Here is a 22,792-nt window from a genome sequence, read left to right on the forward strand (position 1 = left end):
AGACGAAATGCCAAGCTTAATATCATAGAAGAAATGCAATTCATTTGATTGAAATTAGAGTGTCATGTAATGCAATTTCTGGCTTGTTTTCAATTGTGCACAGTAATGAAACACTATTTTCTCCAGTTAAAGCCACAGTGACGCTTAAGGCAAAGCCTGTTTAATAACTCTCGCTAAGCTGGGAAACCAAAATGTGATGTAGTATGATAAAATAAAAACCATTACACTTTATTACTCGTGGCTTTTATGCATTGTTCCATATCTATTATTTCACTCTTGGGTCTGACTCATACTTCATATCATATTTGTGCGTAACGCTTCATGTACGAGGGTCGATGACACACATTTTGATGTCAGTCAGATAAGCCTTAATTACAGTCATTTCAGCACGCATAATAAATAAGAAATGTCTTTCATTGTGATACGCAGAAACCCATTACACAGATTTTCAGCTAAAGGCTGGGGGAAAAAGATTGAAAATTGCTTGATACTCACACTTCTTCAACGCCATCTAATATCAAGCCAAGATATTTGGATCTGTCCACATGGACCCAATTCGGAGAAAAACAAACTGCAAGGCTAACTATATTAAGACATGTAAAGCACATATGCACACATCCCAACAGATTATTTAGCAGCCATCAAAAAAAAAAAAAAAAAAACGCATTAGACTAACATAAGAGAATGTGGCATTTTGGCTTTATGATTCAGCAAACTGCTGTGGTTTGTGATTAGCGGCAGCGGCTGTAACGCGTCCCAGTACTCAGGAAGCTCTCTGGGCTCTGATCGAATGTTAGTGAGAGACGTCAGTGCCGTCAAAACCTAACGCTTATGGAGCACAGCAGATAACAGGCCCGCATTGTCCACCAGGGTCTTTAGAGTCTCAGAATGAGCTGTCAAATGAGGCAGCACTAACTCTGCTAATCCACCATCTGAGGGAAAGCTGCAGCCAAAAGGAGTAAACAAATAAATAGAAACATTAAAAAAGAACCACGAATGTGATTAATCGAGTCGAAAGTCGCCGGCACTCTGGTGTCTGTTTTGAAGAAATGTTTGCACTCTCACGCAAGCATGACCACTTTTTAGCACTTGTCAACAGCCAACTCGGGAATCAGCAGAAAACAAAAAGTTCTATCAGCATGCATTTTTTTCTCATCTTTTTTTTATGCATACAAACAACACTTTTTTTAGATGTCAATGGCTACATGAAAGAGGAAATGTTTTGCAGTTAATTATAACAATGATTACTACAAAGAGATGTGTTTATAACAGGGTGCTTTGATGTGATAGCTGCGAAGCCATTTAATCCGAAGCAACAAAACATGCACCTCAAACGAGAAATATGTTGATGACATATAGCTCAAAGCAAACTGCAGCTGCAGTCCTAATGTCTAAAAATAAACTAGATTGTTATATTTTCTGAAGAAATTGGTAGAGTGGTGCTTGTTGTGCGAAAATAGCTTCCTAGTAATGACTGTAAAGTGTTGCATATCCCTGATGAAAAAAAAATGTTTGTTGGTCTCCCAATGTGGTCAGACTAGGAGACCAGCTGGTCCACAAGCTAAACCAACCAAAGAACAGTTTGGCCAAGATGGAAGACAAGTTAAGACCAGCATAAACCAGCGAAAGAAATAAAATGTTGCTGTGCAACTGCTATGGAGTTTTGGTTTGGCTGATCGTCTTATCTAAACCAGTCCTGTTAAAAACACATCTTAAACCAGACTAAGGACGTTAGCTTGTGAGTTTTGCTGGTTTTGAATGGGTATTGGGAACTTATCAGTTGGCTACACTCTTAAAAATAAAGGTGCTTCACGATGCCATAGAAGAGCCTTTTTTGTCTAAATGGTTCCATAAAGAACCTTTAACATTTGAAGAACCTTTCTGTTTCACAAAAGGTTCTTTGTGGTGAAATAAGGTTCTTCCGATTACAAAAAGGTAAGAAAGAGATGGTACTTTAGAATCTTCTTCTTCTTCTTCTGGCATTTCATGAGATAAAGGATCAGTTTAGTAATACCATGGTACTTTGGTGCTTATGTATTGTTTTAGAACATGCAATTCTTTAAAGGTATGGAATCACAAATCTGGTTAATTAATTCAGTTATATTGACACTCTGACACTGGATTAGACAGCTTGTTCAAATCCTTAGTCTTCAGCATGCGCAATGGTAATAACTACGAACAAGTTATATTTATATATTTACAAAGTGAAATGCAAAATAAAGTTTGCATTTCCACAGAAGAACCTTAGTTGTTATTAAAAGAAAATGTCAGGACTAAAATCGGCATGATATTAAGTGAGAGTGCAAACTCTTTGCCATACCAATAACATGAAATACGCATTAATATTCCAGCTGCAACAGCAAATCAGTTCTTAAGTGTATTAAATAAATAAATAACAGGAAATTTTGTTACAAGTCACATTCACACCTGGCATAACACTCATGAAGTCATGGCCAAAAGTTTGCAAACACCTTGTTTTGTTTGGGTTCCAATAAATATTCTCACTTTCATTTGTCTGTCTTTCGCACTACACTACATAAAGGTGTTAGCATGCTAATTGCTTTAGTGAAAAAAAAAGAAAAGCCCTGGAAGGCATTATTAGACTATTTAAAAAGCATGAAAGTGGTGATCTCAATAACACACAAACAGTATCAGGTTCAACCTCAGCATGTGTTATTTTAGTGTACTTTTCTTTTTATATGTTCAATGAAATTATTTTATTTTTTACTTTTGTATTTTTTTATTATTTTTTTTATACAACACTGACAAATTATGTCTAAAATGAAAAATTTAAAAAACAAATAAAAAAACAATATGAAATTCTAAATACTGTGATAGCATTTTCTTAGCATTCAAAGTATCTTTTTGTCTGTTCACTGCTCAAGGTCAGGTTCTGTAACCTCATATCTCTGTGGCTGCTATCTCACACCATTGTACACCGTACGCCTTTCTGAACCCCTCCTGTAAGGGAGGAAATATCTCATCTAATAGCAGTCTGATTTAACTTCACTTTGCGGGTTGATAATATGGTGGCAGTGCTCAGGGGAAACAGTTCAAAAGACAAGTGAGGTAAGGGAGATATCGCGCTCTACATATGAAGCCTGCATGTGCTTCCCTTGGGGTCACAGGAACGGTGATGCGCCTTTAATTTAACCAAACTGAGTGGTCACAAGAAACTGACTCACAGATCATTATTTCAAGTTCAATTCAGATGCAAGCAAAAGCCATTTGAGCCCAAGTGGGTGAGTAACTTACTCTGTAATTAGTATGTCCAATTCTTTTGGTTGTGAACATGAGTTTTTCACATCGAAAGGATAATCAACTGTAAGCTAACAGTTAGCATGTATAAAACTTCCAACATAGGCTCACTGGAAAAAACATGCCTCAATGCCAAAATTCAATGGAGTTTCCAGCTGAAATAAACATTTATTTATTTTCTCACAAACTATGATTATAGGGCAGATTAATAAAGATTATTTATTAATTTTTTTTTTTGTGTGTGTGTGTGTGTGTGTGTGTGTGTGTGTGTGTGTGTGTGTGGTTAGTTGACCACACAGCTGGTCAGAAGACTGGTTTTAGAGGGGTTTTGGCCACTTTCCCAGCCTGGCCAGGCTGGTCTTAGCTGGTCAGGCTGGGAGACCACCAGCTAAAACCAGCCTGACCAGCCTGGCCAGGCTGGGAGACCAGCTTAAACCAGCCTGAATCAGATTCATACATTTTGGGCTGTTACCAAGCAAATGAAATCAGTATCAACAAAATGAATCTTTGCAATGCAGAGGAAAGTGTTATTTACACACTGTTTAATGCAGCTCAGAGGGACACAGAATGTTTAACCTGCAGTTACAAATACATAAAAAATGTTAAATAACGTTGAATAGTGATATTTAAAATAATTAAAAAATGAAAAGATACTTTAAATGTGAAATTAAAACCAGGTCACTGTTAAGTGAGTCATTGAGTTTGAACCGAACCATTAAAATGGTTGATTTATTCAGGAACGAAACACTGTCACGTTGCTCAGAGACAGATTTTTATTGGCGGAATGCAGCAAAAACAGGAAATATGGTGACTAAAACGTATAACTTTTTGTTTATTAAACTGTTGTATTCAATACAATTCAATACAACATTTTTAATCATTCGGACTTTTGAAAAAAAAGGCACTTTTCATGTGATATTGATTATAAGAAATGATATAAATATATACATGTTCTGCCCCATATCTTGAGTTATGTGATTATGCTAAATGCATTTTAATTGACTGAATCATGCAGTGAAAGGCACGTCCCTACTCACCAGACACTTCATTTTGCGATACTTACAACAACATTGCAAGATTAAGATTCATATATTTAGAATAAAACTAAACATGCTTTTAGTGCTACTAACTGGACATTTCATGTTGAAAGTTTTACAAAACTTGAGCAATATATTGTTTTTATTTTGTTAATAAAAACAACTTAAACCTGCCGAAGAAGCATGGTCTGTTTTGCTGGTTTTGAAGGGGATTTTAAGATGGACTACTAGTCGACAACCTAGGTTTACCTGGTTGTAGCTGGTTTTTCATGAGACAAATGGTTAACTTTGAAATAGTGTTCATTCCTTAGTAATACAACAGTACTTTGATGTTTATGTCTGTACAAAATGATACCATTTTCACAAATAAGAGCATTTACTGAGTAATTCAAGAACATTAAGAGAATGCCATAGTATTGAATTGACATCTTCACAAAACTATGGTAACAAAACAGCACTTTTTTGGTGGGCACAGTCATATTCCTCCCAGCTCAATATCACCATGACATCCAAGTCTAATTTAGAACAAAATATAAAAGAAATACACCCAAGATAAACAATATACCCCCTTCTGCCAACCAGCCACGCTGTGCAAACCGTAATTATCAAGTCTGTGACAGATGCCCAATGGAGCAGCATACACACTATTAGCCAGATTGAAGCTGAGCATATTTTTTCGAAATGAGACAGATTTTATCATTTAACGCTCAAAACTAAAGTCCAAAACTCATATGCTATTGGGATACAGAAGTAACTTTGTTTAACTGCTTGTCTGCTGAGTGTAAAGTTACAGTGAGCCTCTATACTAGCACATTTGTCTTATTGTCAACATCCCCAATTACAGCAACACTGATCACTCCCCATGAGCCCCTCTTAACCTCAATCTTTCAGCAGTTCAAAAGCAGTTCAAAGTTTCCAGCGAGTACTAAACCTCAGAAGTGACATCTTATACAGGCTCTACAAAGAACCAACGCAGAGGCAGTTTCAGTCAAATTAACCAATTATAGCTTCCTCGCTTCAAACAAAAATAAGGGAGAGCAATTGTAGATCGTGCTGTGCGTGTACATCAAACTTCTTCCGATCTTCTGATCCCTCTCGCCCTTCAAGTTCCCGCCGCCGTTTTCAAAGTACAACAGAGACTGTCTCAACGCACCTAATTCAGCAGGAAACTGTCAATTTAAGCTATACAAACAACCGCAAAAAGTCACGTAATGCAAGAAACAAAGGTGGAAATGCTAATCCACCGCTCCCAGGGTTCAGCTTCCATTTCCCAACTGCTCAACATCCGTGCCGAGCCCCCATAATAGGCATTAACTCAAGATCACATGGGGACATTATCAGTTATATAGCTCCCAGGGAAAAATTCTGATGGATGGCACCAGCTTAATCATGATTTTTTTTTTAAATGTTACTGCCTCTAAGAAAACCATGCCGTCATTCATTTTTCACCTCAGAGCACATTTTGTGTCTTTTTTTAAACCTTTATTATCATGACATTTTTTTTACATGATGGTAAAGACAATTCAGGAAGAAACTGAGCAGCTGACATTTTATAAAAACTTGGGATCTATACGATTTTAAGGCAAAATGGGGTTAAAGGTGTCATCGGATGCAAAACTCACTTTTACATGTTGTTTGAACATTAATGTGTGTTGGCAGTTTGTGTACACAACCACCCTACAATGATAAAAATCCACCCAGTGGATATCTTTAAAAGTAATATCCCCTTTTTAAAAACAGATCATTCTCAGCTTCTTGTCGGTGTGATAAGCGCCTTACCTTAGACCCGCCCTCACTGAGTCTAAATAGTCCAACTCCGATTGCCATTGTGTCGACTCAGTTGTAGGGGAAGACAAGAATGTCTCAGATTGAGCGATTGAGGTGTTATGTTGTTGGATGTAAAAATGAACAAAGCAGTTGTCATTTACTCCCTACATCTGAGCCTCTGAAGACGCAGAGGATTAATGCTACTTTCGTTTTTTGAAAGGAAAGCGCCGATCCCGATCTACATACGTGTCTATGTGTGTGGCCTTTCTTAATAATGTGCTTGTTAGCAAGTACCGCAGCTAAATGTGGCTAAATGCCGCTAAAGTAAACATTACGGCTCATCATCCAACGGCAGAAAGGGGCGGGGCGAGCAGAGCTCATTAGCATTTAAAGGAACATGCAACAGAATAGCTCTCTCTAAAAATGGCTGGTTTTGACAAGGTAAAAAGTGTGATTTTACACTACCACTGCAAAATTTTAACCAAAGTATGTTATAGACTTCTCATTAAGACCCTAAAGAATCATATCAGCTTATGGAAACTGGGCATCCGATGACCCCTTTAAGGGCTTTGCTCCTTGGTACAGCGACGGTATAAAGTCCTACTTATTTCCCCTTTAATCGAACCACCGCTTCCGGTAGTTGAACCCTTAACTTTCATATTTCACAGAATCACAGACATTTAACCACTATGCCATCACCTTCAAAAACATGTCAATGAAGAAATCGATTAAGTACGTCATTAAGATGAGCCCTGGATTGTAAACAAATTTAGATATGACTATCACAGCCATTTTGAGCTGGTGAACGTCCATTTATTCGTGTTCGATTTACACTAATGACCCGAGCTTTGAATAGCGCATATTATGTTACCATGTGATGTGGCCATAGCTGAAAATATCCTGCTGATCAATGCAACCTCAGCTTTCCCTGTCGCCCATGCTGGCCTGAACCATACACACTGAACATGAATTTTTCACAGATTAACAAAAGTAAAACTGCTGCTTTTGTATTCTTTTTAAGGTTGAGATCTCCAGCCCCTTTCATTGTAATTGCGTGGTAAAGGGTGACTAGCACATTTTTCAAAATATCTCTTTTTGTGTTCTATGCTAAAAAGTAATACAGGTTTGGTATGACATAAGGGCAAGTTTTGAACTCTTTCCAGTGAGTTCCACTGCTTGTAGCACTCGCGAATACCCATAAAGCTCAGCCACTTACACAGTTTTCACATTGCCCTGAGCAACCCTTATGTTTAGAACAAGGTTCGGCTTCCCGCTAAAAGATCAGCCTATACCCGATCAAAATGACTCAGCAATGGGCCTGACCGTTAGCGACTGAGGAAATCTGCTCAGACATGAGGGTGAGTATAAGCAGGTTGTACAAACACACACACACACACACACACACACACACACACACACACACAAATTCACAATCTATTTGCCTAAGACCCATGCTACATGATAATGGATTATGCTATATCTAATGAATGTACCGTCGCCAAGATAAACAACACCAGTTTCAATGTTAACAGCGGAAAATGAAAGCTAATTGCTAAATGAATCAGAGTGATTCTAAAATTCTCTTTATGTACCAAGACGCTCCTCTGATATTTTTAGTCCAATGAGCTCTAAAAGCAACAGCAATGTGAAATAAATTAAACATCAAGAAAGCATTATTTATTTATTTACTTTAATCTCAATATGAACTAATGCATTACAACGGCTTTGCTTCCCAGTTGATGCAAGGATCAGTAGAAAACAGGAAAAAAATCTGTTTTGCGTTCACTTAGATAAAAAGTATTGTGACTGTATAAGAGGGTACTTGGATAGTGAATAATTGCAATATTCAAATATTACCAGTGCTCTTATTAAAATTAACTTAAATAATGCTTAAATAAAATATAAATATTAGCAAATAAGTAAAACTGAAATTAAAATTAAAATAAAGCTTAACAGAAATGTATAAAATAAACTAAAACCAATTACTAAAATTAAAAAAGAAAACTAAAAATATAAAAAAGAAAATTAATTCCAAATACAAATAAAACCTAAATATGTACATTTAAATTTCTGTTAGTCTAAATTTAACGTGATAAAACAGAACTAGGTTGGATAACTCAATAGGTTTCAGTTAGTTTGCCCTTTAAAGTGCACATTATTAAACATAACCTCAAAAACAGTGAACGCAACTGGAGTTTCTGCTTGGATGAACAGAATAAAAAGCAATTTTGAATTATGTCTGCTTTACAACAGTCAAACAGACACCTAAAGCTGTGAATAAAGATATACACAGAGGGCATTTTCTTTTTCACAGTCATCAAATCCAGTTTAACGCGCATTTGGGTTAGCCTCACCTCAGCGTTTCACGACGTTCAGACAGACATATTCCATTTTCTTTTTAAGTCCATCACTGATGTCTATGCATAAAATGCGATGCAGCACAAAGGAACACCTCTGTCGTTTTAAATAAGAATCTAATAGCTAAAACGACGCAGACTTCGGTGCAAAACAGACTATTTGCAGGCTTTTAGGGAGACTGTGAAGCAAAAGGCAATTAGTGTTTCGCTGCCGGGCCCTTGATGTGTGATTTCTAAAGGCCGTTAGAGGCACTATCAGAGTTTGGCAGTGAATATGCATAAGGTACATTGTAAACGAGAGCGTGATTAAGGCTTAACTAGACTGCGGATATAAAGAGTGCCAAACTCGAGCGTTTAAATGCTAAGAAACCTTGAAGAAAGATCACGTTTCACTCACAAAAAGTCAAGGCTCCTGATTTAGCTACGGGGGAGGATAGCCACAAAATGATTTAGGTCCAGATGCCAAAGAACGTTGCCAGGTGGAAAAAAGCACAAGTTTCAATAATACTCTGGTCTCTAGATATAGGATTTCTTGTCCACTTTATCATCTGCTGAGCAAAATTTGAATATCAAATTGCTTAGAAAAGTAAAAGCATGCCTCTCCTCCAACCACACGATTTGAGGTATCATTCACAGGGAAAGTTATGTGCCAAAAATTAATGTAAAACAGACTACGAGTCAAAGTATTGCATAAAAAAATAATAATTTAAAAAGTGGAGTTAAAAAAAATATTTTATATACCAAATAAATAAATAAAATGCTACAAGTTTACTGACCTTCTCTTAAAGGGATGAAAATTTGATGTTTATCTGCTTATCCCCAAGGCATCCAAGATGTAGATGAATTTGTTTTTTCAGTAGAACACAAACTAAGATTTTTAACTCAAACTGCAGTCTATCAGTCAGATATTAAGGTCTTAAGACACCAAGCACTCGGTCTGTGCAAGAAACTGAACAGTATTTATCATTTTTACCTCTGATCCATCGCAACGTCCAACTGTCCTGAGCGTGGCACACGTATATGTCATTCCTTGTAAATACAGTGCAGAGAGATTGTGTATACGATTGTGTATAAAATTGTAATTTCTTGTGGTTATCCTGATTATAAGTTTGCTTGTGCGAACTCATCTGAGAGTGTTAACTTTTCACCAACTCCCAACTTTTGAGCCTGATCGACTGAAGTTAGGGTTGCTTGCTCTTTGTTGTGAACGCGCTCAGGACAGTTAGACATTGTGGTGGATCAGAGGTAAAAAATGATATAAATACTGTTCAGTTTCTTGCACAGACCAATTGTTTGGTGTCTTAAGAGCTCAAGGTATCATTACAGGCCGCAGAGTTTAATTTGGTTTTGTCTGTGTATGTTTTTTTGACTCTCAAAGCCATAGAGCCCAATTGACTCCCATTATATGACTGACAGACCGCAACAGTTTGAGTTAAAAATCTTAGTTTGTGTCCTACTGAAGAAACAAAGTCACCTACATCTTGGATGCCCTGGGGGTGAGCAGATAAACATCAATTTTTCATTTTGGGTGAACTATCCCTTTAAGTCAGCTAGTCAACACAACTCAAATGGCCATTCATGAAATATCATTTAACTGCAGTTTTTAAAAAGATGAATTATATTATTCAACATTGCTAACATTTGCATTCCCAAAAGGAAGTCTTTACTTTATAACAGACTCAATATTTCATGCTGCGATTTCCCATAAATTCCTGCAGTTCTCAGAGCGGTTCCTCTAGCGTAATCAGGGCCTGCTCTTGACAAGTTTTACTGTGACACCGTCTCAGTGCAATGTGACCTTCTATGCAAGCAAAGACACTCATTGGGCCCTTGGGGACCATTTGGAAGCACTGAGCTTGAGGAGGATGGATCCAGGATGGCTGCCTGCTCTGTTTGGGCCACTAATCTCATCAGAAAGCATCTGACCTCGGCTAGCTCCGTCGTATAGACATGCCTTGGAGATTATTACTGAAAAATGCAAAATACATGCATTTTATTGCGGTTACATATGGATAATTCATCACTGAACTAAATTACTTCAGGGAAGAACTGGTTGTTCTGTTTATCATAAACAATTTATGAAAATAAAAAAACAACCTGTTATAATTTGCAATGTTTATATGTGACCCACGCTGGCAAAATAAGTCGGAATGCACATAGTCTAATTTTGAGCCACAGGCAAAAGAAGCGAAACATATCAGTTTAGTTTGAATTTGAGGTTTTCACAAAAATTTGTTTATTAAGCCCTCTTCTAGCAATCCCAATGCTACAAATAGAAATGAAACATCCAAAATGATCTTACCCTTATTTGCTCACTTCTGGACAACTGCTGCTGCTTCTCACCACAAGTTGTAGGTCTATTGTTGCAAATTCCAGCTTTGTGAATATTCATATAGAATTCTCAATGACATGAGTCCAAACCAATGAACTCTGGTGTATTAATGTATTTTTAATAACAAAGATACAATAAAAATAGCTATATTGTGATTAATAATATAGTAATTATTATTAAGAAAAGAACTGGAGGAAAATATGCAATGTTGCATGGTGATTTTGCTTTGGAATCTTCAGGAAACTTTAACTCTGCTGACTATATCACCTTAAAGTGACTGTAGCTCAGTCATTTTTGTCCTATTCCAACAATTTTGTAAGTATTTTAATGGAAAATGTGAAAATAAAAAGAACTCATTTTTGAAAATTTGCTCATTTTGAATTATTTTCCCAGCACAGGTCACATTGTTTTTGTTGTTTTTTTTTTATGTTTTTTGCACTCTGCATCACACTGTGCTCAAGAATGTGGTAAAAAAAAAAAAAGTGATACACTGTACACTGTGTCTCATAGCTTATTGCTTAGTATAAGAGACTGGATCATATTTTGGCACTGGCCAATCAAAATAAAGCTGAGACTGTCATGCATCATAGTATAATTACTGTATTAATAATAAATTAATCTCTATTCACAGCAGAAATATTGCGCTTAATCCATCTGTAAATATAACAGAGTATCGAATCAAATCCAAATTTGTATAAGAAAGGTCACCAGATAATGAAATGAAAAATATTAGAAGTGTCAAAGACATAGCCTAACAGAAAGTGCACAGGCTCTGATACGTTTATTTAATCTAAAAAATGCCTGAAAGCATTTAAATAAAATATGAAAAGTAAGAAAAAAAGAATAGTTTTTCTTTTAATACTGACATTGTTTTGATTCAAATGTGATAGGAAGAAAAAATACCATCGCTCTTAAAGTTCTCTATAGCTTTTAGTGATAAAAAGAAAACACAGAACTTGAATTATCATATTATTACATCGCTCATTTCCATAAATCAGCATTCATGAGATTTTTTTTAAAGCAGAAGCATTTCAAAAACCAACCTAGAACGTCAAAAAATCCGCCTCTCCAAACCACACATGATTTCCATATAAAAGGGGCATCACACATTCAATCCGAACTGACGTGGTGCTAAACTGGAGACATCCCTCTGTGCCTGGTGCCGTAATCTTGCTCTCAGTCGAACTGTGAAAAGAGCGTACAGACATTTGAACTCACCATTTTCTGTATTTTCATGCTCGGTGTCAGTAAGGGTGAGGTTAGAGTTGGCTCTGCTGGAAAGGCAGGAGCTGCGTCCGGATTTGGTGTTGCTGCGGCCCCAGAGTCGGACAGCATGCTCGGGGGACATGATGCCGTCCGTTTCTGTGTCAGCGTCTGATCCCACGCTCACCGAATAGTCGCGGTGGGGAAGGCCCATTTCTGTCCTGTATGCTGCCATATGGGGCGGCACGGGATCTCCAAAAGCCATGTCTCTGAGAGAGAAGTCCGTCCCTGATACAAACACACAAGGACACAATGAGAGAAAATACAATCTGTGTTATGCATACAAGAACAGACTGCAACAGTAGGGGTCTGGAAGTAAAAATCCTATTCATTTTGTTCGTTTCATTTCATTACTTTTTTTTTTTTCAACAATATTGTAAAAACCCTTCCAGAAAAACCAACCATGAGCTCCAAGATTGTTAAGTCATGATATACTAACTAATATATGAAATACATTTATGTGATTTATACTTCCAGAACTTAAAGGCTAGTTCACCTAAAAAATAAAATTAGCCTATGATTTACTCACCTCAAGGCATCCTAAGTGTATATGACTTTCTTCTTTCTGACAAATCCAATCAGAGTTACATATATTTATAAAAAAAAAAAAACAATCCTGGCTCTTCCAAGCTTTATAATGGCTGTGGACAGCTATTTTTTGTTCAACAGTCCAAGAGAAGTACAATAAAGTGTTTCCATCCATAATAAAAAGCTCAGAGGGGTGAACAAAGGCCTCCTGTAGTGAACTGATGTATTTTATAAGAAAAATATCCATATTTAAAATGTTTTAAACACTTTTCTCTAGCTTGTGCTAACTGTTGTAGGACGTATGAGTAGTGCAATGCGCTGGTGAGAAGTGACGAATGCAGAAGCGCAGAGGACAAAACAGAACAAAACAAAACACTAGTCACAAATTAGAGGTACAAAACGAGGATTTGTAAAGAATGTCCGAGAGTGGACTGGTTTTCCTTTGCTAAAGTAAGAAAACTTTGCTTCCTTTGCTCCTGTAAACAAACCTTGGCTTTCACAAGACTAGCGTATTCTCATAGGCGCATATATTATTCATATGCATACATCCTACGTCATCCGTCCGGAAAGGTTTACACATACACCAGTTAATGCAAGCTAGAGAAAAGGGTTTATAACCGGGGCGGCTGGCCCATGGTGGGCGATAGTGCATCGCCCTCCTTGAGCCACACGAAAAAAGAGAGGAGAAAAAGACTCTTATTTTGCTGGTCCTAGTCTGCATATTACTGTACAATCAACAGCCTGAATGCCACTTTCCAACCTTAAACCCTGCCCCCTTGGGGCGATCTCAGTCAGATTGAAAATCACCCCAGCCGGTCTTACAGTTATATTGTGAGTTATTTTTAATTTTTATTTATTTATTTTTTTTTTCAAATTTTGGACCCTACAATGCATTTCAATGGGCACCGGGAGGGCTCGCCCCAACGTGATTTCGTAATACGCACTGATGTGTGCTCAAAGAAGTACAGCACGCACGCGGGAAGCGTGACCGCCAGACCGACATCGACATTATGGCTAGCAACTTGAACTCCATCGTGTCATTGAGGGATTTACCGTTCAGTCGTCGAAGCAATGTGGATAAATTGGCTTTAAAAGAATTAGGACCACCCAGACCAAATTTAAATATCAAGCAGGTATCAAAAAAAGCGGGGAAAACATACTGCCGCGGATTTTCCCGGAGCTGGTATGAGCGGAAAACATGGATGGCGGGATGTGAAGTGGCTAACGCTCTGTTCTGCTACCCCTGTGTCCTGATTCACCCTGATGCCAACACAGACACCACCTGGACAAAGACAGGTGTCACTGATATGCACCATCTCTCTGAGAAGGCCAAAAAACACAAAGCATCAAAGATGCATATGGACAGCTACTTTTAAACGCATATAGCTCAGTAATGTCAGCTTTATGTATTTTCTGAGAGGGGGTGGGATTTTTGTTGGGAAAATCGGGGGAGAGACGCACACTTCGATTAGACTGGATAAACACATGCAGCATCTTAATTGTTAAGAAAATGGTATTCCTAATAAATATCTCGAATATTTTCATTATGTCCAATGCTTCTTTCTTTTTGGAATTATTAGACACATTTCACTGGGCCTATGTCTTTTCAAATGCCTAGGTCTGTTTAATTTCCTTAATTATACAATTTCTAGCACTATTTTTAAACGTTTATTCAAGCAATAATATATAAATGATCTCATGTATATGCTTGTTTAAAACCAGGGATTAAAAACGAATTCCAAGTAAAAACTGTATTTTTTCTTTACATTTCCAGAGAGCGAAACGAACTAAATTAAACATTAATAAATTCGAGGCACTATAATTTCCTTATTAATCTGATACAACTATTATAGCTATACAATTAATATATTTAAAATAATATTATTTTGTCATATTCGTGATTCCTGAATTTATTTATGAAAACTTCGTTTTGAAGTGCATTCATTATGTTTGTATAAGAAAATTCGTTAACCTAGCCTATTAAGTTGATTTAATATTCTTGATAATTATTAGAAGAAGTTAAAAGTTAAGAAAAAAGGAATTAGCTTGCAGTCTACATATATTTAGGGTTATAGGCTAATCTTTTTCTTAACTTTTATTAGACTGTAGATCGAAATAAAATAATTCTGTATAATAAAAAAAAATATATAGTATAATAAATCTGTATAAAGGATAGACAAAATAAATCACAACAAGAACAATCTGTATTTTTCTTGTAATCAAGAACATTTCTTTTGACAAAATTACCTAATTAATGCCGAATGATGTTTGACAGTGAACGCATCTCCACCGCATAGCCGCTAGTGTTGGGTACCGAAACCCGGTGCCAATACGGCACCGGTACCCATATGACCGGTATAAAAAGTCTTTAAATGTAAAGCAGTATTGCTTTTTTTTTTTTTACTCTTAGAGGGCAAACTAGTTGATGACAATGTGTCTCTTGATGGCCATGGTGGAAGTGTTTCAGTGCATTTGAGACCATTGCGATAAATTTAATATAGCTATTCAAAATACTGTACAGTTTGTACAATTCATGCCTGATGTTGCCATCTAGGAACAGGGAAACCAAATCAAACAATGCAATGTAATGCTGTAAAGTTGGCTATCTGAATTTTTTCATAATTTTACCCATTAAAGCGGTTATCTTTGCCATCATCGGAACAGTTGCCCCCCCAGAGATATTTGTCAGGAGCGGCCACTGGTTTATAATGTTTTAAATATGGATATTTTTCTTACAAAAGTGCATTGATTTGCTACAGGAGGCCTTTATTTACCCTCCGGGGCCTTTTTATTGTGAATAGATGCACTTTATTGGACTTCTTTTGTACAGTTGAACAAAAAAAAAAACAACAAAAAAAAAAACAACACCCACTGCCATTATAAAGCTTGGAAGGGCCAGGACAATTTTTAATACAACTCAGATTGGATTCTTCTGAAAGAGTTATATACACCTAGAATGCTTCAAGGGTGAGTAAATCATCGGTCTAATGTTCATTTTTGGGTGAACTAGCCAAACTGCCACACTCTATAGTCTGATGTTAGCATCTAGTCACACAGAACTATAACAGACAAATGTTATATACAGTATAAAACATTTTAGTGTTTTAGTGTGTCACACTCTAAAAAACAAAACAAAATGAAAGAAATGGTGGAGACAGAACAACAACAACACACTATTTGAAACACAACATCAAACATATAACGCATTGATTACCCACAACTATAACGATGTTTTTATTGGTAATAACTTCCCGAGAGAAATTGCACAAACTCTGGATAAGGATGAAACTTCCTAGTTTGCATGTCAACCATCTGCATTTGTGGACACTAATCAAAAACTATATAAAACTATGCGTTCAGTTGTATGTGTATTCTAAGCACTGCCGTCAAAACTATATTTTGTATATTTTGGGCTTAAATGTATCACCTACACTCTTAAAAGTAGAGGTGCTTCACGATGCCATAGAAGAACCTTTTTTTTTTTTTTTTTTTTTTGTCTACATGGTTCCATAAAGAACCTTTAACATCTGTTTCACAAAAGGTTCTTAGTGATGAAAGAAGGTTCTTTTCTTTGTGGAACCAAAAATGGTTCTTTATGGCATCGCTGTGAAGAACCTTTTAAAGCACCTTAATTTTTAAGAGTGTACCATTCAGAACTGCATTTGGGCTAAAATGTGAACCTATGATGCCTTAAAGAGTTAGTTGAAACAAAAATGAAAACTCTGTCATTAATTACTCGCTCCCATGTCGTTCCAAACCTGTAAGACCTTCGTTCATCTTCAGAATACAAATTAAGATATTTTTGTTGAAATCCAAGAGCTCTCTGACCCTCCAAGACAGCAAGGGTACTGAGTTCAAGGTCCAGAAAGGTACCAAGAACATCGACAAAATAGTCCATGTGACGTCAATGGTTCAATCGTAATTTTATGAAGCTACGAGAATACTTTTTGTGCGCAAAGAAAACAAAAATAATGACTTTATTCAACAATTCTTCGCCTCTGCGTCAGCAAAGGTCTTACGGGCTTTTAGCATTCATTACAACAAAACATCTTTAACAGTGCACCTGGTCTCATATATGACTTCAAATTGACAGAGAATATGCAATATGCGACACTAGCCGATATTTAATCAACTTAGAAAGTCTAATGAGAAGTTTATATTCAAAATGGACCACTCCAACCCACTTGAGTGTGCAAAACCTCAGTAAACACCACATTCAGAGTGCGCTCATGTCTGGTAAAGGCCAAAGGTACGAGAAAGAGGAAGCAGTTTAGATGAAGCTAACGGCAAATTATAGATTTATGCCCGAGAGTGAGCGCAATAATAGTTAGCGTGGCTGAGAGCAACAATGCATTTAGTATTCATGGAGGGGAAGTGGATATTTTTTCAGGTCACCATCAACTGGACACATTAGAAGGTCATAAAAGACATCAGCGAATCAGCATTCACGGCACCCCCCTCTCATTAAAGTCCCAGCACGCTAATGGCAAAGCTAAAACACCGCATTCGGCTTTCCTTTTATCTCTCCGGTTTTAGATACTGCTTTTGCAGAACGGCTGGAATATATTAGCGACGGATCAAATCGTCACAGGCAGTCTCTCTTAATTGCTCGAATGCAATCAGGCTCTCAAGCGTATCTGAAAGATGTGCTGCGGATCTCGAGTCTGTGAGTTGAGCTCCCCCAAAGCGTATGATAGTTTGTCTCATGTTAACAAGTACATGTAATAGATATGTGCTTTAATATGAAGTAGGCAAGTGAAATGATCAAGGGTGCAGTGTTTCACACTTCAAAAGAAACTAATAAGCACCCAGGTCATGTATCAGGGATGATTACAATTTAATTGCATTCTTGCCATTAAAACTTTTAGTACAGTTCATTTAGGGGAATCATCATGCTGAAAAATCTCTCATATTTTTTGTTTCATTTTATATTTTATATATTTTTTTCTTTTAAGCAGCAGTCAAATAACGAGCATTATTAGGCACTCACGACCCAAATATAAGCTCTACTGCCAAATATCTATTTGTCAAAACACAAATCTTAAATCCGAACAAAAGAGTGTTGTTTGCTTCACTTTTTACTCCAGGGATGCAAACTCATCACGGGTGGAAAAACATGATTCAAGCCCTGTAGGAGGGTCTGGAGGCAAATTTGAAAAATATCAGCGTTAATGTCAATTTACATTTCATTTTAGAACAAGGATATAGGGGGAGAGCTCAGTATAGTTTAGTTTATTTGTTTGCTTGTTTTAACAGAGTTAAAAATCTCTCTCTACTTTACTTTTCTCAGGCTACATTCGCACTGTTGTTTTTTATGGAACCCATTAAATATGACTATACAACAACAACAATAATAATAGTAATAATAATAATAATAATAATAATAATAATATAGTAAATAATATTATTTAATATATTTAATATAATTTCTTCATTGATTTGTATATTTTTAATTAAAATATAAATAGTTTATTACAAATACTACTACTACTACTACTACTACTACTACTACTAATAATAATAATAATAATTATTATTATTATTATTATTATTATATAGTGATACTACTGTACTCTAAAAACTGAAAATGTATAATAATCAATATTAATCAAACTAAATAATTAGTATTATGTAGTAATAATAATAATATTCTATAATATATAATATTATGTAATATATTTAATATAGTTTCTGCATTGATTTGTTAAAATATAAATATGTTACATAATAATAATAATAATAATAATAATTATTATTATTATTATTAGTAGTAGTAGTAGTAGTAGTAGTAGTAGTAGTAGTATTACACTATATACTATAGTGAAAGTATTATAACACTGTAAAATCTGAAAAATATAATAATCCTTAGTAATAAAACTAAATCAAATAATCATAATAGTAAGGCAATAATACTATAGTATATAATATCATTTAATATAGTTAATATAACATCTTTATTGATTTGTTATTATTATACTATAGCGATAATACTATAGTACTGTAAAATATGAAATTTCATAATAATCAATTGTAATAAAACTAAATAATCAAATAAGTATTACATAGTAACAATAATATTAAAAACTGATGTGTTCATTTTTATATACTACTACTACTACTAATAATAATAATAATAATAATAATAATATTTATCTGTTTTTTTTAGGAGTGAGGAACAAATTTTAGCCTGTTCTAAAACAATGTTATTGCACTATATTAGAAGACCATCATGACTGTTGTGGCTTTTGTTGGAAGTCTGACAGCCCCTGGTTGCTAATAACTGTTGCATGGGGGAAAAAAACAGCATGGACATAATTATGCAGTTGTATTTCTCAGAAAAAAATAAAAAATAAAAAAATAACAACAGCATTTATTATAATACGACATGAGGGTGAGTCTTTTCACACACAGAAATTATTTTGTGTCTGTCTACTGTATAACAGATATGAAAAATGCAGGCTGCTGGCCGAAGGTAAACTCTGTGGAGGCATGCAGCAATCAGAAATGCATTATACTTTAATAGGCAAATTATAATGTCATCAATAACGGTTCACTTCTGCAAATTAGGCCAGATTGCTTTCATGGCAAATGCAAACCATACTGGAGCCCATGCAAAATGTAACCCACGCAGACAATTGAGCACAATTCTGCCCAAGATTGAAAAAGTACCAACTGAAATCAGCCAATTCTGACATTGAATTGCATTTGGTGGCACTAGTGGAACAAAAATTACACCATTTCGGTTTTAAAATTCACTTGTGGTTTCATCAAGAAGATCCAACACGTGAAATCTTGTACCGCTCACCTTGCCTGCTGAACTCATCGGCTTCATGGTGCACCACGTCTTTGACCCGGCTGCCATAGGCCAATCTGGAGTCCTGATCAAAAGCTTTGAGGGTCTCGCTGGAGCTGTAGGACTTAGGGTTGAGCTTGCCATCCTCGCTGTCAGCTGAGGAGCTGGTGTACCGGCGCTCCGTGTCCCGCCTGGAGGTCAGGGAGCGATAGGGTCTGCGTTCTTTCACTTCCATGGCAACCTTGTCTCTTGTCTCAACATCAAAGGGAGGGAAAGAAGCCGGTTCAGTCCGTATGATTCTACAAGAACACACAAAAAGAGTTGGTTAGCATGAATACTATTTTTTTTTTTATTACAGCTAAACCTACGATTAAAATTGAAAGGATTACTCCACTTCCAAAATAAAAATGTCCTGATTATTTATTCATCCCCATGTCATCCAAGACGTTCATGCCTTTCTTTCTTCAATCACAAAGAAATTAGTTTTTTTGAGGAAAACATTCCAGGATTTTTTTCCATACAGTGGACTTCAATACTGCTCAGCAGATTATTACAAGCAAAATTATTACAAGCACCATCAGCGAGAGACCGTATATCTGCACTTAAACAGTGTGATGAAAATCATTCATGAATCTGCTGCTGTCAGCAAAAAGGCTTCTTCTAGTAGAGGCAAAGGTCTTCTTGTGGGTTTCCGCCAAAATGTTAGTATTGTAATTTTACTGTTGTTCTGTAAAATAAAATAAAAAGTAAGACAAAAATAATGATAACAACCATGACAACAGCTCTAATAATACATTTATTATATTATTCTCTTTTGCTCAGCAAGGCTGCATTTACTTGTACATTAAAAACACATGCCTGATTTAAGAAGGGCGTCTTAAAAATGGCCAAGGAATATTATTTTACTAGCTTAGTTAAATTGTGCTTTTTGTGTAGGCTATAATGCTTATTAGAATGCTAAAAATGTTCAATGTTAAGTAAATATTTTTAAATTGTTGTTTTGTAATTGATTTTTTTTTCTTTGAAAAGTAAGACAAAACTGTAAAAAGTAAATATTGGCTAATTAATTTATACAATGGTGAACAAAAAAAAAATAATATTTTGATCAGCTTCAGCCAAGAATTTTCATTTCAATGCACCCCTACGTTTTTTTTTTTTTTAAATATTCTTTAATAAATACAAAGTTTTTAAGGTCATTCTGATCAATTTAATGCAACCTTGCTGAATTAAAGTATTATTTATAAATAAAAAAACACACATTTTAATAATAGTGTGTTTAGAACTCTTTTTAAAATAACATACTTCATTTAATAAAATAAAAATAACTGCAGCAAAAAAATACTCTTGGTATTCACATTTAATCACATCTCTTCACAGGATTCAATGACCCAGATATTTTTGTGTGCCACTCAGTACGACAGGCAGCTGAAAGCATCTTTTTTTTTTTCTTTTTCTTTTTTTTGGTGACAAGACCCTAAAGGACTATAGTTTAAAAACAGAAGATTTTTGGACAATCCTTTAAAATAGCTCCTCCAGCTGGCGTGACATTATGCAGCACTGCAGCATCTCGAAAACCAGAATCCATTTTGATAAAATACAGCTCAACAAATCTAGTGGCAGTAAACTTTACAACTCGAATCCCCCTCCCTCTGTTTTTAACACGCCTCTGCGATAAACGTTGCACTCACAGCAGATTTTTAAGTGGCAGGTGTCCTTCTGTTTAGTCTGCGGTTCATATGGCGAGTCAATCTCCAATGCAACAATATACCCTTATGACTCAAGGGTATCAAAACGCAGCAGCCAAGACACTGATAAAAGGTGGAGTAAAAAAGACAATTTGGTCATGCGGTTCCAAACCTGCATACCTTTCTTTGAGCACAACAGAAGATGTCTATTAGAATGTTGAAGCTGCTCCTTTCCATACAACATGAACAGACTGTGATTTGCACTAACAAGCTCAACAAATAAATCAAAGAATACAATTCCAAAGCTTTTTTCTATATACAAAGCTATTGTAAGACTTCAGAAAACTTGGAATACAGTGTTCAGAAGCTCTTTTTATTTGTAGCTACACAGTGATACTCATCTGTTTTTGTTTTATGCAAACGAGCAGCTTGGGCATTCTCCAAAATATCTAATTTTACATTCTATTAAACAAAGTCATTCATACAGGAATGAAATGATATGAAGGTGAGAGAATTTTCATTTTGTGTTGCACTAAACCTTTAACACACAAGGAAAGGAATCTATGTCTGCCTCATTAATAGTCCAGCCTCATCTCAAATCCTCATTACAAAGCATACAGCATTGTCAGAAACATTAGACCTTCATAATGCAAGCTTGTACACAATAACACATGCATCTCTGTAACTAAATGACACTTTGTAGCATAGTGTAAAAACAAAATGGCCACGTAGAGAGAAATATATTGGTGTACGTGCAGAGCGGCACTAAGAGATCACGCGAGCTGACATCAATTTATAGGTCCCCTTATTTTCCACGGACAGGATATCGCACGGAACTGGAGCAGCGGAGGAGGCCTTAAACATGTCGATGTGGATTTATGAAGTTGATTAGAGGTTGGGTCATTGTTTTCTCTCGGGCACACTTAAGATAGTGAGGTTCCCCGCTTGATTCATTTCATTTCCTGGACTTCAGCTCAGATCCACATCAAGTGTTTCTGACAATACAAGCTTTACTATCTGTAATGGATTAAACCACAGGCCGTGCAGTTCTCAGACATTACAGAGAAGCATTTTATTCATCCACTGCATCTGCTGATGGAGTGTGCAATGTAGTGTTATAAACAGAATAAACAATAAAAAATAATCTGACGGAAATCATGGAACACAGCTAGGACACATTTTGTGTTAAATTGAAAAGAAAAAAAAAATTTAAGCATATTTTCTGCATTGTAACATTATCGTTGAATATTATCTGGACAAGTAAATGACAATCATAATGTTATGTGAATCTGGACCACAAAACAAAATAAGTAGCACGGCTATATTTGTAGCAATAGCCAACAATACATTGTATGGGTCAAAATTATCGATTTTCTTTAATGCCAAAAATCATTAGGATATTAAGTACAGATCATCTTCCATGCAGATATCTTGTAAATTTCCTACCATGAATATATCAACACTTTTTTTTGATGAGTAATATCCTAAGAATTTCATTTGGACAAAGGCAATTTTCTCAATATTTTGATTTACTGCACCCTCAGATTCCAGATATTCAAATAGTTGTATCTTAGCCAAATATTACCCTATCCTAACAAACCATACATCAATGAAAAGCTTATTTGTTCAACTTTTTGTATTAAAAAAAACCCTTATGACTGGTCTTGTGGTCCAGGGTCACATATCTTTTTAATATAAAGAAAAACAATCATATATTTATTGTACTGTGAAGTATATTTGTAAAATAAAACTATTTTTGTTGTATTACATGT

At 35.8% G+C, this 22,792-nt stretch overlaps 1 protein-coding gene across 1 annotated transcript in view; it reads right to left on the bottom strand.

Annotated features, from left to right (window-relative positions):
• The window catches only part of tenm4 (teneurin transmembrane protein 4), a 169,972-nt gene extending 150,402 nt beyond the window's left edge, over positions 1 to 19,570 (bottom strand). Inside the window, exons 1-2 of the mRNA XM_073817373.1 lie at positions 19,348 to 19,570; positions 11,970 to 12,242 (exon numbers count right to left, since the gene is read on the bottom strand). Of these exons, the coding sequence (XP_073673474.1) occupies positions 11,970 to 12,242; positions 19,348 to 19,570 (496 nt within the window). The remainder of the gene's footprint in view (positions 1 to 11,969; positions 12,243 to 19,347) is intronic.
• Between the last annotated feature and the right edge of the window lie 3,222 nt (positions 19,571 to 22,792).

The sequence above is a fragment of the Garra rufa genome, chromosome 14 (genome assembly GCF_049309525.1).
Source record: "Garra rufa chromosome 14, GarRuf1.0, whole genome shotgun sequence".
Classification (NCBI taxonomy): domain Eukaryota; kingdom Metazoa; phylum Chordata; class Actinopteri; order Cypriniformes; family Cyprinidae; genus Garra; species Garra rufa.